Source organism: Sceloporus occidentalis, unplaced genomic scaffold (assembly GCF_023333645.1).
Source record: "Sceloporus occidentalis isolate IW3139 unplaced genomic scaffold, rSceOcc1.0.p SCAF_2, whole genome shotgun sequence".
In the NCBI taxonomy this organism is placed as follows: domain Eukaryota; kingdom Metazoa; phylum Chordata; class Lepidosauria; order Squamata; family Phrynosomatidae; genus Sceloporus; species Sceloporus occidentalis.
The window spans coordinates 41,192,007-41,215,185 of record NW_028316982.1 but is presented as its reverse complement, the minus strand read 5'-3'; the positions used below and the strand labels follow the sequence as shown (position 1 = coordinate 41,215,185).

General features: G+C 38.5%; 1 protein-coding gene across 1 annotated transcript in view; it reads left to right on the top strand.

Moving 5' to 3' along the window:
- The first annotated feature begins 1,318 nt into the window (after positions 1-1,318).
- The window catches only part of LOC149318196 (putative guanylate cyclase soluble subunit beta-2), a 42,554-nt gene continuing 20,693 nt past the window's right edge, over positions 1,319-23,179 (top strand). Inside the window, exons 1-8 of the mRNA XM_089507740.1 lie at positions 1,319-1,497; positions 8,324-8,397; positions 11,555-11,649; positions 12,847-13,007; positions 14,503-14,602; positions 17,071-17,291; positions 19,000-19,111; positions 22,508-22,611. Of these exons, the coding sequence (XP_089363866.1) occupies positions 1,495-1,497; positions 8,324-8,397; positions 11,555-11,649; positions 12,847-13,007; positions 14,503-14,602; positions 17,071-17,291; positions 19,000-19,111; positions 22,508-22,611 (870 nt within the window). The 5' untranslated portion in view covers positions 1,319-1,494. The remainder of the gene's footprint in view (positions 1,498-8,323; positions 8,398-11,554; positions 11,650-12,846; positions 13,008-14,502; positions 14,603-17,070; positions 17,292-18,999; positions 19,112-22,507; positions 22,612-23,179) is intronic.

Here is a 23,179-nt window from a genome sequence, read left to right as displayed (position 1 = left end):
AATTGGCCGCATGAGCTTTCGTAGACTTCAATCTACTTCCTCAGATGTGAAAGCTCATGCTGCCAATTTCTTTCTTTCAGAGAGTCTCAGAAGTGCTACAAGGTCTCTCCACATACTGATTCTACAGACTAACACGGCTATCATCTTTGAATGGTTATCCAATGTTATTTTAATTTGTTGTCTGCTATATTTTATGGTTTGAATGTTAAGATGCATTAATATCTTTTAGGTTTAATTATTTTCATAGAATGTATGCCACTGGAGGGCTGATTTTATCCATTTTAATTGATTGTCTGTACAGTGCTGTATAAATAAATAAAGCTTAATAATAGGATATTGAGAAACTGGAGCATGCCCAAAGGACATGGTGAAGGCTCTGGAAACCATGCCCTATGAAGAATGACTTAGGGAGCTGAGGATGTTTAGCCTGGAGAAGAGAAGGTTAAGAGGTGATATGATAATCCTGTTTAAATATTTGAAGGGGTGTCATATTGAAGAGGAAGCAAGCTTGTTTTCTGCTGCTCCAGAGAACAGGACCCTGAACAATAGATGCCAGCTACAGGAACAGAGATTCCATTTCAACGTTAGGAGGAACTTCCTGACAGTAAGGGCTGTTTGACAGTGAAACACACACTTGGAGTGTAGTGGAGTCTCCTTCCTTGGAGGTCTTTAAACAGAGGCTGGATGGCCAACTGTCGGGTGTGCTTTGATTGAGAGTTCCTGCATGGCAGGGGGTTGGACTGGATGGTCCTTGTGGTCTCTTCCAACTCTACAAATCTATGATTCTATGATGATGATGATGATGATGATGATGATAATACCCAGCTCCCTTAGTCTCTCCTTGTAGCGCTTCCTGGTTTCCAGACTTCATACTTCTTAGCCCTGCTAAGGACATTGTGGAATCCCTCCTGGACAGAAGGCAGAAACGGAGGCAGAAATGGAGGGCAGGTCTTGGAAAAGGAGGACATGCCTGATCACAACAGCAGCAGCAGCAGCAGCAGCAGCAGCAACAACAACAACAACACAAAGAGATCTGCCCTAACAGGTGAAGACATCCTGTTGGAGGAGGACCCTTCAGAACCACCAAGCCTTGGACAACGACCTGAGTGCTCCATTGCAACTATGGCTTAAGCGATTGGAGGGGTGCAGTTCCTCAGGGCGCCGAGAAGGGGGCGCTCTTTCCACACCAGCGTAACTGGGCTGCCCTGGTTGGATTCTAAGCAGCCAAAGCCAGTGTACCTTTAGGAGCAGAAAGGCACCAGAGCAGTGGGTTGGGATGGAAGGCTGAGCAAGGGATCTGTCAGTATGCAGGGCGGATTTCAGCTTCTCCAGGGAGGCTCGGCTTCCTTCCAAAGAGAGGATCCCCCCAAGTAGCTCGGTGCCAGCTGCTGGAAGTGGACGGCTGTGCAGAAGGATGGGTGCTTGGGCTCTTTAAAGCCAAGGAGCATCGCACCACAATGTTGCACCACCCGGTCCTTTGAGTCATGCGCCAGGATGGTGAGTTGCAGTGGTCTTTTTGCTCGCTAGAAACAAGGGCTGAGTGGATTCTTTCCACCTGGGTGTAAAAGTCAAGAGAGGAAGGTCCGAGGGGATCCTATGGGTCAAGGGGGTGCTATGGGTCAACTAGCCTCCAGAGGAGTTAGGAGAAAATAAAGGGAGGGAGAGGCCAGCTCTGGAAAGAAGAAAGAGAGAGAAATCAAACCTGAAATTCCCCCTCCCAAGAGCTTATAGTCTCAGGGGGGAAAAAACACTAGTTACTGGCTAACTTTAGTACCTATAGAGATCTTGCAGCTCCTTTGAGACTCACTGAAAGAAAGAAATTGGCTGCATGAGCTTTTGTAGACTTCAGCCTACTTCCTCAGATGCATTTGGTGGAGTGGAAGCCAGGGACAGACATACAGATGCCATTGGTATGTGAGGACTTATAATTTGTATTGACATCCTCACATACCAATGCTGTGTGTGTGTGTGTGTGTGTGTGTGTGTGTGTGTGTACCTGGCTTCCACTTCACCAAATGCATCTGAGGAAGTAGACTGGATCCCACGAAAGCGCATGCTGCCAATTTCTTTCTTTCAGTTAATCTCAAAGGTGCTATAAGATCTCTCTACATACTGATTCTACAGACTAACATGGCTATATCTTTGATTTCTACCTCTAGTTACTGACTAACTTTAGTAAGGAGTGCTCTGGGAACAAATGCTTTGGGGGTCTCCAGACCATGGGGTGATCTGCAAATGCAGCCAGAGGACTCAAAACTCATCATAGGCTGCATCCACACTGAAGAAATGATCCAGTTTAGATACCACTTCAACTGCCAAGGCTCCATGTAATGGCATTCAAGGGACTGTAGTTTGTTTTTCAGTGGAATTCTGGGACTAGAGCTGGTGTCACAATAAATGTGTTGATCTCTAAGCTATATTGATCTGACACTTATTGTATTTGTTTATTTATTTTTTTCATTTGTATGCTGCCTTTCTCCCAGAAGGGACCCAAGGGTTATAGAATTATAGACTGGAATGGCCTGCAAGCACCATCAAACTACATTTCCCAAAATGCCATCGCATTGAGCCATGGCCCTTAAATTGGTCTCAAACCGGATTATTGCTGCAGTGTGAATGCAGCCCTAGTCAACTTGTGATCATGTTTCAAAAGCTTCTCTTCTAGTTGCCCTTCCCACCCCCAAATTAAATGGTTGATCCAACTTCCAATAAAGTCAATTGGGGGTGAGGGGGTAGGAGAGAGTAAATATGTCAGAAATCTCCATGGAAGCCAAGATGACAAAACTGAGGCTGTCGTACTCTGGCCACATCATGAGAAGACATGACTCATTGAAATAACAATAATGATAGGAAAGGTGGAGGGAAGTGGAAAGAGAGAAAGGGTGCATGCAAGATGGATGGACTGTATTAAGGAGGTCATGGGTATGAGTCTGCAGGAACTAAGCAGAATAGTGGAGGATAGGGAGTCTAGGAGATGTCTCATCCACTGGGTCACCATGCATCTAGCTCGACTTGAGGGTGGTTAACAACAACCAAAAATATGTACTCCGAGTAGTAAGAGCATCTGCTGGCCAAAATAAAACTCAAGATCACATAGTTGCTCTTTGGCTTCCTTGTCTTCCTTTTTATCCCAAGGCATTTTAGTTGTTATCACTCTCCACAAAACTCCTGTTATCTGGAAATAAGGAATGTTTCTCTTTGATACCAGCATATTATTTGGAATGCAAGGGTGTGCTAGTGGCTTTGGGATATGTCCATGCAGCTCCGCTTAGAGGCATTGGTTACTATGGCTGCAATCCTGTATACACACTCTCTTATCTGAGACTAAGCTCCACTAAATGCAATTGGACTCACTTCTGTTTAAATCCATGGAACTGAGCTTCATAGTTCATGGTGTTTTGATGATTTCCTTCCTGCTTGAGAGAGGGAATTTAGGACACAGGTACATGTAAACTGCTGTTCTCTGTATTTCTTGCCTATATCTATCTGCTTCCTAAGCTCCCTCTCCCAAACAAAAAGGAAATCATGAAATGCCATGAACTATAAAGCTCAGTTGAGCACAATAATACATTTGATTATCTCAGAGGGCACACTAGGCATTAATAAAAATTCTTACCATTCCATTCAAGGAAAATTTTAACAAAAATCGGAGAGCACTTGCGTCACAATAAACGTATTGACTCCTAAGCCATATTGATCTGACACTTACTGTGGAAGTCATGTATATAATAATAATAATAATAATAATAATAATAATAATAATATTTTTTATTTCTACCCTACCTTTCCACAGATGTGATCAATATGTTAATTCATTTATTAATATTATGTTAATAGACTGGAATGGATTGCAAGGGCCATCTATTTCAACAAGCAGCCATGCAGGGATACAAGCTGAAGATATAATCAAACCTCTGTTTAAAAACTTCCAAAGAAGGGGAATCATAGAATCATAGAATGTCAAGTACTTTGAGATTAACTGAAAGAAAGAATCTATGGAAGAGACAGCAAGGGCCATCCAGTCCAACCCCCTGCCATGCAGGAAATCCAAATCAAAGCTTCCCTGACAGATGGCCATCCAGCCTCTGTTTAAAAACCTCTAAGGAAGGAAATTCCACTACATTCCGAGGGAGTTTGTTCCACTGTCAAACAGCCCTTACTGTCAGGAAGTTCCTCCTAATGTTGAGGGGAGTCCACTGAGACAGTCTACTCCACTCTCAAACAGCTGTTACAGACAAGATGTTTTTCTTAATGTTTTGCTGGAATCTCTTTTCTTGTAACTTGAATGCATTGGTTTATGTCCTAGTTTCTGGAGTAGTAGAAAACAAGTTTTCCCCATCTTCCACATGATGTCTCTTCAAGTACTTAAATATGGCTATCATATCATCTCTCAGTCTTCTTTTCTCCAAGCTAAGCATAGTTGGTCCCAAAGCCTTTCCTCAAACAGTTTGCTTTCCAGACTTTTTACCATCTTAGGTGGCCTCCTCTTGACATATTCTTACATGTCAATATCCTTCTTGAACTGTGGTGTCCAGAACAGGATACTCTCTTCCAAGGGAGATGTGATCAAAGCATTATGGAGTGGTACTATTTTCCCCCTTAACTTCTACATTATATTCCTGGTGAGGCAGCCTAAAATTGCATTGACTTTGTTAGGTGCCATATTATATGGCTGTCTCATATTTAGTTTGTGGTCTGGTGACATGTGGATAATTTTGCAAAGCTTGAATGAATGGTGTATATTGCATATTTGAAGCACAGTGTATTCTGAAATGCACTAAAAGAGTGTCAAGACGTCACACAGTATCCCATGAAAAACAAAGAATGTGTTTACACAAAGAATGTACTACATATGAGTAGGAGTGCTTACGATGACATTGTAGGTTATGGAAAGCTGCATATTTTGCATGATGCAGTCATGTTAAACTGAGTTTCCTAATGAAGTAACACAGTGGGAAATTTGGTGGCAAGCAACAAACTGGAAGACATAAAGGAAATTCAAATATAGTCAAGAAAAAATGGTGGGGAATATGACTCATTCCTATCAAAACAAGTTATGCAGCCTTGTTCAGCGCATCTTCACTGTGACGTATGTGTGTAAAATTGTTGGATGCAACCCAAGTCCAACCATTTTATTACAAAGCAAACCCTCTCTCACACATGTGTGTTTACAACTGCAGGCTCACGGTCAGTCCTATGCATTGTACAGAATTAATCTTCAGGGAGGCAAGTGTGACATTTCACTTCCCAAAGTCCCATCTTGTTGCAGAATTCACATAGAATTAGAACCTAAGAGGGAGCCATTTTATGAGATTGTTGATCAAATGTTGTACACAGTGTTGCTAAATTTCAGCTGTGTACTGGGGAAACCAGCTGGGAAGAAAATTGTTCCACCACATCCTTGCAGTTCTGTTGTTTACATTTATTTTTTACAAAGAAGGAAGGCTGGCATATACTCAGAGCAAAGGTTTCACTTTACATGAACATTTGTTTCCTGTCTACTGAAATTTGAATATTGGGGAATATTATTTATTCTGCACCCACAAATACTCTTGAAGATTTGAGTGCATTTTTATACCTTGAAATACATTGCAATTCTCATTGGGGTCAAAAATCCTCCCAGATTAAGATAGTCAGTAGAAGGTTTTGTTTTGTTTCCATTCCATTTGTTTCCTTGGCAATCCACTGGGTGATCTTGGGTACTTTACACTCTCTCAGGAAGGGAATAGCCTACCACCTCTAAATAAATATTGCCAAAAAAAACCCTGTAAGTCAAAGTCAATTTGAAGTCACATAACAGCAACAAATCCTGGGTGAGGATTAAGCACAACTGAATTCAATGTGACCTACATCAGAGTAAGTGTGTATATATATGACTGTACTTTCATGTGTCTTCTGTGTCTTTATATGCCAATGGGAAGCATAAAGAAAGTTGTACTCTACAAGAATGCTGATATAGTTTTCAGTACTGATCACTCATTTAGGATCTTTGATGGTACAACAGACATTAAACTTTCAAATATGTCCTGCTGGGATAGCATGTCATGGCTGGCTGATGATCCCACCCCTCCTCACATAAGTGATCTCTAGTGCGAGGGAGAATTGTAACATGGGACTTGCTTCTGCCTCTTGCTCTCAAGATTGCTCACAGGAGGGAGTTGGGACCATCAGCCAGCTGTTTCCTGATCAACAGCTATTGATCACAGTGTCTGCTTTCCAGTAAATGAGGACAGGGGGGGGGGGCAGGACTGTTTTGGGATTCACTGCAGAGTACTATAACTACAGTGTTTATGCATATTTAAATCCCCAACAGGCTTCCAGCTAATGTTTTTAAAATGTGATTTAAAAAATAATTAAAAATCATCCATATGCTTTTAAATGTGAATTGAGAGTCACGTGGAATAGTAGTCTTAGTATTGGACTAGGGGTCCAGGAGACCAAGCCATGGCAATCCACTGGGTGATCTTGGGTAATTTACACTCTCTCAGCCTAAGAGGAAGGGAATGGCGTACCACCTCTAAATAAATATTGCCAAGAAAACCCTGTAAGTCAAAGTCAATTTGAAGTCACATAACAGCAACAAAATATGAACTATGACAAACAAAACAAAACAAAAACCCAAGACCCAAGACTATCTAAGGCCAATTCTGGTCAAAATCTGTCCAGCTCTGAATTCACTGTGTGTATTCAATCAATGCTTTAAAGAACAGACACCCAAAATTTCTGGTAGTGACACACAGCAATTTCACTGGTTGTTGTTCATTTTTAGGTGAAGCCTTAACAGCACATTCTCCTGTATATTCATTGAAAAACAAGTCCTTTTTTATTTAGTGGAGCTAACTGTAAGGGAAATGAACATAGAATCTTAGCTAGATGGCTTGGGTCAAAATGATGGACTTTCTTCCCCTGTTCCAGCATGATCTCCCCCTAAAATCTATTAGAGGAGTTATCTGGTAAGGTTGAGGCATAACTGAAGAGAAGAAACATATTCTTGGAAGCCCCTCCTTAATGTAGTATACCTTGTTCCATAGCTTCTCCTTATCAGTGGTGGCTCAGGGACGTAGCCAAGGGGGGGGGGGGTTCTTGGGGTCCGGACCCCCCCCCCCCCTTCCATTAGAAAAATGAATGGTGTGTGCTGCTGTGCTGCCATGCCCAAGCCCCATTATAATGGTGGCACTTAGTCTGGCCCCCCCCTTCCTAAAATCCTGGCTACATCCCTGAGTGGCTAGTATCTCCTATGTCATGTGACAATAAATCAACTCCAGGCCTTAGTCCAAACTTTAAAGGAGCTATATACAATATTGAAACATATTCTAAAAAATAGGTTCAGTACTTCAGATAGTTCCTTGAAAGTTCAGGCTAAAAACCAGGGTGGAGTTACTGTACATGGAAGCTACCAGGCTTCTTTAACTATTTTTTGCTTTCTATTTCAGATGTTTGCATTTTCTTTAAATTAGAAGCAGGCAACACACAACTCATAAACTGTATTTATTTGTTAGATTTCTTTGTTACTTACAATTTTATACTGCATTTCCTTCAATAAGCCCAACATGGCATACGTGGCTATCCTCCTCACTTTATTTTCACAACAAGCCTGTGAAGCAAGTCAGGTTTAAAGAGAGAGCAATTGACCCAAGGTACAATGTGTTTCATGGCTCAGTGAGGACTAGATCCTTGATGTCAGCCTATGACTTTAACCAGTACACCACAGTGGCTCTCACACCACACTGGCCTCCTTCCTTTTTTGACAGCCATTTCTAATGCTGCTGAATTTTGTGCCATGTTGCAGAATTTTGGTGGTGCTGTATTTAGATGAGATCTAAAATTTGATTAGAAAACAAGGTATGTACCGAGTACATGGTTTATTTTAAAGCAGACTCTCCCTCTTTGAAGCCTTCTGGAGTTGTGCTTCTTTTTTAAAACAAGGCATAGCCTTCTTTTGTTCTTCATGCAGCTTTCCCTCACTCTCAGTACTGTGCCACTAGAATTTAGCAATGTGGTGGCAAAGTGCAGCCTTGGGGTGGTTGTTGATGGGGAGCCAATGTAATCTCTGCCCCACTGTTGTAATCCTGCATTTAAAATAGTTTGTGTCTGCTGAGCTTGCTTTTTTTGATTTCTTTTATGGGATTGTTATACTTTTAATAGTTCTGTGCTGCCCCAAGCCCTACAAAGATATGGAAGGACATAGCATATGACTCTAAGTAAATGAATGAATAAGCAAGCAAGCAAGCAAACAAACAGATAAAGTAAACTCAAACTGAACAAACTGTCAATGTGTCCTTTTGTAATCTCTCTCTCTGTTTTTATTCATTTACTTTTGCAGTATGGCTTCATAAATACATGCCTGAAGTCTCTGGTAGTTGAAAAGTATGGTGAAGAGATATGGGAAAAACTAAGGTAATTTAATGCTACAAAATTATTCATAGTCTTTTAGGGCTGGAAGAACCTCAAAGGACAATAAATAAAACTTCTTCATGTTGCATCCTCAAAACAATAACCCACACGAACACGCATTGTACATAATAACCAGGTTTCTAATGCAGCAAACCACTCACAAAACATAACTGTGAAGTATTTCACAATCTGTACTTGTACAAATGGGACCACAGTGATGTCATCTGTGGCAGAGGAAAAAGAGGTGGAAGGCTGTCCACCATCTATTTCATGAATGCCTGGGCTTTACAGGATTCTCATTATCAAAGGCACTATGGAAAGGATAGCTTGGAAAATCTCCTATACAGCTTCCCATAGTATCTTCAGACTGAGGTCCTCAAAGCCAAGAATACATGTAATTGGCAGCTCACCTAACCAGCTTCTCCTCCAACAGCCTCTTCTTCCTCTTTCCTGTTATCTGTTTTCCTTGCTGTCATTGTTGCTATCTCTGGCAGCAAAGCAACTTAATGTCATACCAATTAGTTTTTTTTCTTCAAAATGCACCTTGATTCTGGCCGGGTGTTTACAGTATTTATGTCTGAGTTGTCTTACCATACTATAACTGTTATCATATTATTTAATTTCATTTTAACTTTGGTATCTTGTGGATTTTTAACAATATTTGGTTAAATTTGTCATAAGATGCTTTGAGTCCCAAACTAGAACAATGTGGGATAATAATAATACCATATGAAACCATCATTCTGTCCATTTTTTTAACTTATGAGAATAGCAGATAGACCCTATTTCCTTTCTCCACAGTATATTTGTTCTTCATTTGCTACATTCTTTTACTTCAGAAGGAGTAAATATTTCCTGCAGCCAAGTCAACAAAAAGATGTGTGCCATCTTAAAGCAAAGTGGTAATCTGCCCTGTTTTGTAGAGGACAGCTCCCTGTTAGAAAGACTGCCAGATGACAGTCTTCTGTTTAAGGCATCTTCTATTTGTAGGGCTGCCCAGTCTAAGATAGTTTAATTAAAAAAAAAAAAAACCTAAGAAAAGAGAGCAAAGGTCTTAAAGTTGCCCATCAGAGCAGCAAACAGAGCACACACACTAGCTGCTTAATGATACTTTCCTACTATTGTGAGATGGGGTGTATTCCCATTTAAATAATACTCATCAATAATAAATTTAAATTAATATAAATTAGTATATATAATTTTTTCCACATCTGTTGACACTATTGTCAACTGTTCTGCTTATATTTTTCTTCTTTTTCAGCCATGTGTGAGTAGCTACATTACCTTAAAGTTGGACAGATTTACGACAGCGTACATTCTCATAGATTAGCATCTGCTCTGTCAGTTGTGTCTACTGGACTAGACTCTGTTCTGTGAAAAGCTTATGCTTTAATAAATCTGATCATTTTTACCATGCTAAATGGTTCTGGGTTGTGAAGTCGAAGGCTTTCACGACCAGAATTCATAGTCTTTTGTGGGTTTTTCGGCTATGGGTCGTATTCAGGAAGAGTTTATTCCTGATGTTTCGCAGCATCTGTGGCTGGCATCTACCGAGGAATAAACTCTTCCAGAACATGGCCACGTAGCCCAAAACCACCACAAAAAACGATGGTTCTGTGTTGGCTACATTAATACTAACAATAACAATAAGAACAACAACAATAATTTGCTCCCGTTGCAGTGTAGTTCAGTGAAATGTTTTTGTAGGACCTTTCCTCTGATTTCACTTTTTAAAAAAAGATTCCAACTTTTTTTTTTTAAAAAAGGAATGTGTCCTGCAGTTTACAAGTCTGTAAAACCTCATGTTTCCCATTCTTGAATTGAGTGAAACAAGTTGTATGATGTATGTTCTAGTGAGTTGCTCCACAGGACCCTTATTGACCACTGCTGTCCCAGCACTGCTTTCTTTGTCTGGTAGAAACTCTCCAATGGTTCAGACTAAAGGTTCACCAAGAAGACCTCTACCTAAAACTTGTATCATAAATCTCAGAATTTGGAGGAAATTATTTTATGTTTTTATAAGTACATATCAAAACATTCTTGGGGGGGGGGGGGTTACAGTGGAAGCATAGGCTACCTAGAGAGAATGAATATATAAACTACCTTAGGTTAGATTGAAGGAACTGTAGCACATCCAGAAGGAAAATGCACACATAGACTGCCAACATTTGAAAATGCCTAAGTAAATCTCAGCATGACTCAGTATGGTACCCCACAGTGAAAGTGCCTTTGGGCATGGAATACTTAAACAAACAATTTATGGTGACAGGAGCAATATGGCTGTAGCAAAATATTTTTTCTCAGCTGAAGATAATTCAAAATAATTATTGAGACAAAAATAAGACATTGCCTTGACATATAACACTTCTCTCCTCTAACTGCTTTATTTGTTATGCAAAATGATTCAGGATGACTGTTGTTGGATGAACATTTTTGTAGCAGCATGTTGATTTCTTGTCTAGCAGCTCAAGAGTCATTATACAGGAATGAAGTAACATCACCTTCCAGAGTTATTACAACTGGCAGCCCTAAGTGTCAATAGCTGTAGCTGAAAAAAAATTAGGTTCTCTCTTTCTCATTTATTTGCTAAAGAATCAAAGGAAGCATTCCCTCAGCTGTTCTGAGTGTTAAATATAATGTTCAGATTTGACAAAGACATGACATATCTATAGAACATATTAATCAGCCGACTGAAGAAAACAGGACTGGAAAGGAAGAGGGAGTGTCTTGAAGTGGACTGATCATAATTAAGATGATGACTCATTAAATATGTAGATTTAAGTTAAATTTGCTTGTGACACACTATTGATGGTGGTTACCTTTCCTTTAATCGTGATTGTTTTCTCTGCACTAATCTTGTATAAGGATGTAGCTCTTTCTTTTTCAAATGTGAGGAAGTCATGACTCCTCACCTTTGTTGCATCCACACTATATTCAGTTTAAAGATGAAGTCTCTATGTTTTCTATTTTTAAGGGGGATGTTTTTGCAAGTTTATATTTTCAAGAGTGGAAAGTCACCTCGTGATGATCCATGTGTTAAAAACTACTACCACAGAATCATCTCCAATTTCACTGAGGTTGCTGGATATTCCTATACCAACTGTTACTATAATATTATCATACCGTTATTATAATGGCAAAATTTGTATTTCTGTTACAGAGTCCAAACTGGCGTAGAGGATACCTTTTTGACTTTTGAAGTTTATAGAGATGAGATCACAATGCAGCTCATTGACAAGGCTTGCAAAATTCTGGGTATGCATTTTGGGGTATGAGGGTAATGCAATAGCTTGACTGCATTTTTTTTTTAAAAAAGAGAAGATTGTTGTGTTTATTATTCGATAGTCTAAAATTTCAATTGTAACTAAATTCAGTGAAAATAAATCATTCAATTGTTTTGTTGTTATTGGTTGTGTTTGTTGTTAACTGCCTTTGAGTTGTGCCTGACCCATGGTGATGCTGTGTATAAAACATTTCAAAGACTTCCTGTCTTTTATCTCTACTTAGATCCATAATTTCTGGCTTATACCGACCTTAAGGTGAATCTAACATGGAGTTTTCTTGGCAAGATTTGTTCAGAGTGGGTTTACCTTTGACTGCATTTAACTCTTGCACTTGTCTTCTTTTAGGACTCCAATATATCTCCTGTTGATATTTTCTCTGAATCATTGGGTATAGAGGCTATCTTACATGATTCTCACAATAAGATTGCCTCATCTTAGAAAGTGATAAATGAACACTGTCACTGAATTATATGAAAATTTCCCCCAAAATTCCACAACACGCCTTTACCTTAAGTGCATGAAAAACAGACTGCTATTTAGAGTAGTGGTGGGAAAACTTTGCCTCTCTGGTTGTTGGTGGCTTTCACCTCCCATCAGCTCTAGCATATAATGAAGGATCATGGGAACGCCAATCCAAGAAAAGCTGGAGGACTACATGTTCATCACCACAACTAAGAAAAAACTATGTGTGTTGCATTAAGTTAGTAATATGCTTATAATAGAAAAAGCATGGAGGTTGGTCAACCACTTTGGACAACGAATTATGTAGCACAAATGGTTATACTGCTAGCCACCATCTCAATTACAGGAACCTGACGACTTCTGTGATGGCCCCAACCAGTGCTCCTATTATTATGGAGAGAGAAAGACAGAAAGACCCTTTATGAATTTTTTGAAATTCAGCCTTTGATTCTTCCCAGTTTTTAGCCAGACCCAGGTCTGCTATGACCTTCCAAGAACAATAGAAAATGTTGGGGGTACATCTTGCCTTAACTGAAATGTGTTTTAGATAGATCCCACAGCAGTTAGGGGTAAGAATGCTGATAGCACATGACTCTATAGCCTAAAGCAATATGAATCAAAGTATTCTAATTCATCTGGGTTCACTTGGGTTTCCTCTTCTAAATCATGACAATTCTGTTACACTAATATATGTTTATTTCCTCAGATGTACCCCCAGATATGGTCCTAAAGCAGTTTGGAGAATATTTCTTTGAATTCTGTAAGCGGTCAGGTTATGACCATATGCTGAGAACTCTGGGAGGAAACCTCTATGAATTCATAGAGAATTTGGATGCCCTGCATAGTTATCTGAGTCTATCTTACCAGGCAAGTAGAAATAAACTCTGTGAAGCTTCAAGGAAAGAAGGATCAGTTTACATAGTACATGTTCCCAATGCATGTTTCAACAAATGCATCTGATATACATAGTATTGCTTCCAGTCACTTCAGATCCACTATGTATGCACAATAAATCCCTAATTACAGAAATTCAGGAAGAAAACAGTTTCTTCTATGCAGAAGATAATATTGCTGTGTATCAGTCTTATTATCTGCACAGAAAATATTGTTTTAGGTATAAAACGGGGGGGGGGATATAACTAAAAAGTTTCAGGGTGTTGTAACAGATTATTTTATTTTTGCAATTAGCCCAATGTGTTTCAGCTTAGTAATATTTAATGACTTTCTTCAGAGGAGTGCAACTTTAAAACTGCCTGCAGGGATTCCAAAAAGACTATTGCCAAAGCATATGCATGGCAAGTGATCATAAAACAATAATTTAATTAGTGAAATTGTTTTATTTTTATTGCCTAAGGGAATTAAACCGTTAAGCAAGATCACCAACCTAGGCAATACTAAGTAAATTTCCTAGTGTTCTATAATTAGCGGAATGTGTTGGCGATGGCTTCATATTTATGAAGCATGAGTACTTAGTCATAGTCAGGGTGTTAAATTTAAAAACCCAGAGAGATGCATCTGGAACTACTTTGGACCTTGGAAAATAATATTCTTATTAGGATGCATTATTTTAGCTATATCATACTTCCAATTGGCAAAGCCATTAAATCCCAATTTTTTTGCCTTAACTTGGCCCACAGACTGCTTAGTGGTAAATGATGGTTCAGCAGACTTTGAATATGACTTTTCCTAATTAGCCCCCCCCCCCCCGCCAGCAAGTCACCTCTTTGCCCTGCAAACATAGACTATCCCTCCCCGCTTTGTCCTTTATTATATTTATTCTTATTTATTGTAGGTTTTTTTAATTGTAATTTTTTAATTGAGTTGGGGGTGGGGGGGAACTTGTTTTAATGGTAACTGATATTGTATTGTATTGTATTGTATTGTATGGTTTTTAAGATGTTGTAACCTGCCTTGATTCCTCAAGAAAAGATGGGCTATAAATTAATCATATTATTATTATTATTATTATTATTATTATTATTATTATTGAACCCTAAAATATGCATATCCTCTGACTGTTCCAATTTAGCAGGGAATAGTCCTGATTAAGCCTCGTTCAGCTGCTTGGAAAATGTTCCAGTTTTATTCTCTCTCCCATTTCTGCCCTTTTTCTTCAGCTTATTTCAGTTGCTGCAACTCAGTACAGAGGAGAGAAGGTAGAATTTTGCCTTTCTCAGAGGGCTCAGGAAAAAGCAAAGTGCTGCAGTCTCTCCTAGCTTGTGTTTTTTCCCTCATTAATAACTTTTGCTGTGTTGATCACACTCTGACATTGCTTGGCCACACATAACCCAGTTTTCATCTGTGAAATGTTGGAGGGTATGGGATCTATCATGTTCAGACTGATGTTTTGAGTGTTTTTCAGAAAATGAATGCCCCTTCATTTAGGGTGGAAAAGAATGAAGATGGATCAATGCATTTGCATTATTATTCAGACAGACGAGGCCTATGCCATATTGTTCCGGGTAAGTGATTTTCTATGGAACAGGCTTTGAAATTGAGACCTATTGAATCAATGTCTACCAAATATCTAGTGTCCATTATTTTCAGTGCTCTTTCATGTCTTTAAGTTTTTATGTATTTATTAACTGATTTTACAGTTAAACCATCCAATAAAGAGAGTTCATTATCCCCTATGCTTTTGACCCAGTTATAGATGTACTAAGAACAGATCCATTGAAATCAATTTGTGATGGCTAATGGAACTCTTACTGATTTCGGTACCTCTAATCTAAGCATGGAATAGCCTAAATACCCTGGAATTACCAGATCCTTTTCTGTTCTTGGAAGCTAAGCAGTGTCAGACCACCTGCTTAAGTAGAAACATTAAAGGGAGACCACTAGGGAATATCAGTTGCTGTATGCTACAGTAAGAGGAATGTACAGGCAAACCCTATCAGAATAAATCTTGGCAAGAAATCTCTATTATAGTTTCCCCATAAGTAGCAGTCAGCATAAAGGTATATAACAACAGATTATAAGTATGACTAAATTTGGGTCCAGCAACCCAAAAGAAAGCGCTCTCTCTCTCTCTCTCAGTTGCTATTTGCAGTTAATCTAAAAAATGATTGATGGGTGGAGCACCTGCCTCTCCCCACTCCTGAATGTAATGTCCATAATAATTTATTATTGCTAATAATCAAGTTGTATCAGTGTTGTTTATTGGCATCATGTTATAAGCCTTTATGCTTTTATTTTCCACCTGGAAAAATGGGGATGGTTTCAATCATAATGTCCAGAATGACTTATCAGTTGACTCAGAACTTGAATCATAGAATCATAGAGTTGGAAGAGAAGGCAAGGGCCATCCAGTCCAACCCCTTGCCATGCAGAAAATCTAAATCAAAGCATCCCCGACAGATGGCCATCCAGCCTCTGTTTAATAATAATAATAATAATAATAATTTTATTTATATTGCACCACCTGTCCCTATGGATTGAAGCGGGGTTACAACCTGATAAAAACTTACAGTGCAATCATAAAATCCAACAGTTCCAATAAATACATCCAGTTCCAATAAATACATCAGTGGTTATATACAAAGAGTCTTCTTGGAGGGGAATGTCCTAATCAAGCTCAGGAGGGTAGGGCCACCGGAAGAGCTCCATCTTGACTGCCTTCTTAAAGGCGTCCAAGGTAGTGATAAGACGGATCTCTTCCGGCAAGCTGTTCCACAGTTTAGGGGCAGCGGCAGTACAAGTTCTTTGGGAAGTCGTGTGCAATCTGGTAGATTGTATTTCCAGTAGATTTTCCCCAGATATTCTGAGAGTGTGGGGCGGATCGTGTTGGGAAAGGTGTTCCTGCAAGTAACTCGGGCCCAAGCCATATAGGGCTTTAAAGGTAATAACCAACACCTTATACTGCGCTCGGAAGCTGATTGGCAGCCAGTGGAGTGATTTTAAAACAGGAGTTATATGGTCAAATCAGGAAGTACCAGAAAAACCTCCAAGGTGGGAGATTCTACTATACTCTGAGGGAGTTTGTTTCACTGTTGAAGCCCCTTACTGTCAGGAAGACAGGAAGAGCTATATTTTTGGATTACAGCTGCCAGAATCCTCCAACCAGTATGGCCACTGGGGGATTCTGGAAGTTACCATCCAAAAAAGTATGATTGAATCACACGTCTTTCCAAAAGTGATTACGTGCAGTACCTTACATTTCTCCGTGTTGAATTTCATTTTGTTAGCTTTGGCCCAGCTTTCTAGTCCATTCAGGTAATCTTGAATTTTGATCCTGTCCTCTGGGGTATTAGCTACTCCCCCTAGTTTGGTGTCATCTGCAAATTTGATAAGTATACCCCCAATTTTGTCCTCCAAGTCATTGATAAAGATGTTGAACCCACTGGTCACTTCTCTCTAGGATGAAAAGGAGCCATTGTTGAGCACCCTTTCGCTTCAGCCAGTCAACCAATTACAAACCCATGTAACAGATGCTTTATCTAGCCCACATTTTACAAGCTTGTTTGCAAGAATGTCATGGGGAACTTTATTTTAGCTGTTTTGTGCATTCTTATTGTATTTTATATTTTTATTTTGTTTTAACTGATCTCAAAGCATGTGTGCAATACGATGTGTACACAAACACACAAACACACTTTTAAATTAAAAAAAAAATCAAACAGATAAGTAGATAAATAACCTATTTTATTTCCATAACAATCCTGTGAAGTACTGTAGATTATTTTGAGCTGTAGCAACTAGACCAAGGTGACCTTGTGTTCTTCAGTTTCAACTGAGGGTTTAAACCAGTAATGACTAGATACCTTCAAACATTTTTTTGACAGCGATTATTCAAGTAACAATATTAAGCACACTTGCTATGGTATGTCCCACTGTGAGTTACCTCTGATTAAGCAACCTTAAGATTCCTCTCCATAAATCTTTATAATAATATTAGATAAAAAAAAGGATGTGCCTTTTTTATCTGCTTCAGGCATCATTGGTGCAGCAGCCTTGGATTTTTTCAACATTGAAATTTCCATGGAAATAGTAAATCAAACAGAAGAAGAAGAAAGAACTGGAAAAAAAGAACACATTGTATTTCTAGTAACTCAAAAACCTGTCTTTTCATACAAAAGGAGAAATAGGTTCTGCACTTCTCCACAATACCTTTCAAGTTCTGGAACACAGGTGGAGAAACAGCTAAATAAAGAGGTACTGTGTGTTTATTCTGGATGAAAACATTAGCATGAATGCATAGATAAAGATAAAACATCAAGGATGTTTCAAAATTGCATGCTGTGTAACGGGCCTACCCAGTAGAAACAAATTCTCATTTTCTTACATAGGTTACGTTGAAAATGGCACATGCACAGAATAAATACATTTTTTCTCATCTAACTGTGGTATGCATTGGCTGCATTTGACATTAGGAGCATTAGGATCCTCATTGGTATGATGGTATATGTTTCATTAAGAATCTTGTGATGCAAGGAACTCAGTGTGGATCTATCTTTCAGGATGACCTGAAAGTTGCATCTTATACAACATGCAGTGGTTAAACTACTGTCAGCAACATTGAAGATAATCCATATTACACCAGTTGTAAAGATACTGCACTAGTAATCAATACACTTCCCCTCTAAATATCAGATGTTGTGATGACTTTCATAATCTTAACTTGGGACTTTGTTATGTGATAGAACACATGTCCCTGTTGTTAATAATTGGTTTGAGGAGTTATATCTAGGAAGTAGTGTTCTATTAAGAATCAAGGTTGCAAGTCTTTCAAGACTAAGTTAAAATTTAGCTGTTCATCCAGGGGTCTGAATCTTAAGTGTGTTCATCTCTTGGGTTTCAGTCTATTGTGTTACAGGTTCAGTTTTTCCTTCATTGTTTTATGTTGTTTTTAATTGTTTGTAATAGATTAAAATGATTCTAAGTTGTGCTGTCAATTGTACTTCACTATAAGATCTTCAGAGCCTGCATGGAATAGAAATATCATATTGTCCCAAACCATAGAAACTGCAGTGACTACAGTGGACCCTTGTTATACGCTGGGGTTTGGTTCCAAGATTCCCAATGTATAACAAAATCCGTGGATGCTTAAGTCCCATTAAATATAATGGCATAGCAAAATGGTGTCCCTTATAAAAAATGGAAAATCAAGGTTTGATAATTGAAATTTATACTTTTTTTTTTAACATTTTCAAACCGTGGATGCTTGAATCTGTGTATAAAAAATCCATGTATAAGAAAGGCTGACTGTGTACACTAATGGACTCCTGGGTTAAAATGATTGGGGAGTTCTACTTATAAAACTGAAATGATTTTTTAAAAAACAAACAAACAAATGAACAACTGACCAGTTTAAAATCTGCAATACAAAACTGAACACACAATCCAATCCTGGATGCTATTTACCTCACTGATTTCAATGTACAAATTACTCATTGATAATTATAGATAGTACTCTGAACATATTGTTGGTCTGATGTGATATTTAACTGATGTTGTCATTAGGATGCTAGAATAACTGTTTTTGTGTGTGTGTGTGTTTCACTTGTGATTGCTCCAGAATAATATTTTAATTGTTAGATTGTGCAGGTTCCAGGCATGATGATGTTAACCCAGAGCTCTACAACCAAAAAGCAACACCTAAAATGCATGCCTATGCTCATTGTCAAAATTCCTTAAAATAAATTGATTTTTTTAAAAAAAGTAGTTTGAAATAGTGAGTTCCACTTACACAAATTCCCAATGTATCCCAAATACAGGTATCAGAAAAGGAATATAAAACATTCTTTACTTGTTATTCTTATTTCTTTACTAATGTATAATCTCTATTATATTTCTCATTTTTTTAAAAAAAACTATTTAGAAGAAAGAAATATATCATCACAGATTTGGGTTTATTTTACAGGATCTTGATAAAGCCATGAACAAGATCAGACATAAAACAAATCTCCTTTCTCCTTGTCCTGTGAAGAAAAGTCACTGGGAAACAATCCGAGGAATTGTGTCTCTAGGAAAAGGTAAACATCTTTCAATATCCATTGGATATAATTCATAATTTTTTCAGTCTGACATTTAAACTACATTAGTTCCATTTTTATTCTCATTTGATATCAAAGGTAATCTATTAATTTATGTATTTAATTATTATGCCATCATTCCTTAAGTGAGCTTTAGGAAGTGTAAATGGTTATTTTCCTTCCCACTTGCAGGTATGTCATAGAGACTTATCACATGAGAAAAGAAAGCTGAAACAGAGAGGAAGAGTTGTGACTTTCTCCATGACTCTCAGCATGCTGTCCTAGCACTTATGTTCTCTTTCCAAGTGAGTCAACTGTAAAAGTGTATCTTTTGTTGTGCTGGAAAAAATCAGTTTGACAAAAGGCACGCTTTTACTGTACAACCATCTCTCTTGGGAAAAGAATGGAAGTGCTACAATTGCATGAGAAGAGGCACAGAGAAAGCCACTACTTTCCCTCTCCATTTTAGCTTTCTTTTCTCATGTGACAAGTCTCTCAGTTTATGAACTAGATGTGTTCCTGGGCATTACTTTTTAAAGAGAAAATTTGGTACCAGAGGCAGAAAAAAAATGGGAACAATGGGGATAAGTTTCTGCAACACATGTTTTATTAAAAGCTAGTGATATGCACATGTGAAATGAAACAGCTATTTCAAGTAAGTATTGCATACATAAATAACAAGTTCAAACCTTCTAGAGACCAACTGAAAATATCCAAGATATTTTTTGGGTTGATTTTTTCTTGGTTACTCCAGCCTTTACTTTTCTTATAATTTTCATTTTGGTAGCCAAACTTAGAGACCTGTTTAAAAAACAAAAAAACAAAAAAACCTAAGGTAGGGTTATTTGGTGAGGCAGACATACCTCCTTCCCCCCTTTCTCTCAATTATAATATTCACAGATGTTTACTAAGGGATTCTAGAGGCAGCTGCCATTTATCTTGCCTGTACATAGCAGCTGCTCAGTCTTTATTGCATTGTTATCTGCAGACATGCTGCTGCAACCCAGCATAGAAAGTCTGTGTTTCTTCAGCGTCTTTCATCCCCCTTCTCAGGCTCACACTGCCAGCTGGGAAAGGATGAGGAGCAAAAGGGAAGCTGTGTGGTGTTAAAATACTTTGTAAAATGGGATTGATATTCTAGATGTGCTACTTAAATTACATATCTATCTTAGTTGCATAGCTTCGACCTAGCCCTTCAACCTTCCAGTTTAATTCCTAACAATCCTAGTCGAGTAATTTAGCCAATAAACTCCTTGGGAGACAAACCCCATCATACTCTACAACATTCCCAGGTTATTTTTTTCAAATCTCAAGCTAAATTCTGGATTCTTCCTTTAGCGTTGTCTCACTATGAAATCCATCATAAAAAGAACCATTAAAACACTCACTCATCTCTGTATAATTTAATATGATTTTGTGATCCAGTGTATGTAATACTCATAAAGTAGTTATAAATTGGAATCCAGAAAGTATCATATTGGCATCATTTCACTATATACAGTATTACAAATCTACCCATTCTTTTCCGCCTTCTATACTAAAATTCTGGGTTCATACTCTGGGAATATCTTGACTAGTGCAACTTTGTTATACATTGTGATTTGGATGGATTTAAAAAGGGATTAGACAAATTCATGAATGATAAAGCTATCAAAAGCTAATAGCCATGACAGATTACCCCAGTGTCATTGATAGTATGCCTTTGAATAAAAGTTGCCTGGGAACATGAGCAGGAGGGTGCTATTGCATTCATGTCCTGTTTGCAGGCTTGCCATAATTACCTGGTTGGTTATGGTGTGAACAAAATCCTTGGTTAGATGACCTTGTAGTCTGATCCATCAGGGCTCTGAATATATTTTGCCTTCTCACTGATCACTGGTCTTGCATATCTTTCTGAAATTATGCTTTGTTGAAATTGTCCCAGAAGTTATTTTTGTTTATTAGGCTGTGAATCTTTATTCCTCATTATAAGTACTGTAATCCAAACTACACGGAATGATGTCAGTTCACATTTCCCCCCTTGCTCATCATCTGTCTTCCTATTATCTATTGTGTTGTTGATTGCCTTCAAACCCACAGGTTTTACATTTCCATGGCTGTTCATACAGTCTAATTCTAAAACTCCTTGGGCATCACTTTACTCCATGCATCTGAGGAAGTAGACCAAGGCCTGAAACAGACAGGCCAAAAGCTCTGCCATTGGGCCATGTTGGGGGCATGGCATTTAGATGATGCACACACCCCAAACTGTGCAGAAGCCATGCTGGGGCCACACTGGGGCTGCCTAAGGCATCTCAAACCCAGCAGCAGAAGGAGCTGATATTATCCACTCTATGCTGCAGCCCATTTGGGAATGCAGTAGCGGCCAGCCTTGGGACCACTACCTCTGGTCACCATGGTCCCTCAGCAACCAGAGAGGCAAGACCCAAGTCTACAAAAGCTGATGCTAAATTTCTTTCATACAATTAGTTTTACAGGTCCCTTTGCATACTGATATTCTGCATACAAGATCCCTTTGCCTACTGATCTTCTGGACTAGCTAGGTTCCTGTATATGTCATGTTCAGCTTGTATAAAGAGTTAAACATAGGTGTGTAATTGAAGAATAAATGACTTGCAACATTTATTCACTTATATATCCTCTTATATATGCTTTATATGCTCTTTTTTCTTTCCAAATTTGTGATTTTTTTAAAAGTCTTTTTCAATTTCCAGTGAATGAATGTTAGTATATTAATCGATGAACCTGTATACACTGTTCACAGTACTTGCAATTTTACTAAAGGTAAGTCTCCCTTATCCAAAATGCTTGGGACCTGATGTGTGTTGGATTTTGGATTTTTTACAGATTTTGGAATACCTGTATTTGCATATATATGCACATAATAAGGAATCTTGGAAATGGGGCCCAAGTCCCATTTCTAAATTCATTTATGCTTTATATACACTTTACACACGTAGCCTAATGATAATTTTATACAATATTTTTTTTTTTGTGCATGAAACAATGTTTGTGTACACTGAACTATCAAAAAACAAAGGTATCACTATCTTAGTCCACCCATAAAAAAGTTTTGGTTTTTGGAATATTTCAGATTTTGGAATTCTGGATAAGGGAGACTTAATCTGTATATTCCTATGAATGGAAATTGTTTTGGCAGTGCCAGAAGAAGAGAAAGGAAGCATTGATACAATCACACTGCAGTCAGTTATGGATAGAATAGGCCACTCCCTTTACGGGGTACAGCTTAATGAAAATTTGGTACAGCATAGGATATTTATTTATGAATGAATATTAAGCCTTGTACAAAATCATGCTAACCACAAGTAACTACTATTTCTAAGAGAATTATATTAAGACTGAAAGCATCACCTTTTCTTGCCCTCCATGCTGCAGGACGACTTCTGAAATCATTTGATCCTGTCTACCCTAAGACTCTCTGGATAGACCCAAAGACATTCTGCAATGGGCTTCCTTTCCATATTGTTTTTGATGAAGAGGTAAACCAAACTAATGTAGTCCTCTGTATCTGAACCAAACATGTAGCCATTTAAAAAAATACCCAAATCTTAGGGATTGACAATCCAGAAGCAGAAATGCCCACACTAGCTCCTCTGCCATTTCATAAAAGTGCAGTCAATATGGTTACTTTTCGATGTTGATGCCTCCTTTCTGTGAACATACAGATTTTCACAGATTCCTGTACAGTTCTACCTCTGTCTGCAGAAAATGGGAAGACAATGGCAGCAGTGGCATCCCCATGACACCCTGCCAAGGTAGAAAGAGGCAAGGGTGACGTAAAGCATTGCTAGTATTATGAACTGGGGAAAGGTAAATGATCCCTTCTTTCATAATGGCTTTGTTCCAGCAGGCATTCAGAATTATAGCCATGTTCTACATTTGCCTTCCTCCCTTCTCCCTAAGCAGTGTGCAGGCACTACTATGCTGTTCCTCATTGTCCCTTATTCATCCTTCCACAGCAGGAACTGAGGGTGGGATGGACAGACTCTGTGGCCTCCCTGACTGGTTGATGGCCCAGCAGACTACCCTCTCCACACCTACCTAACT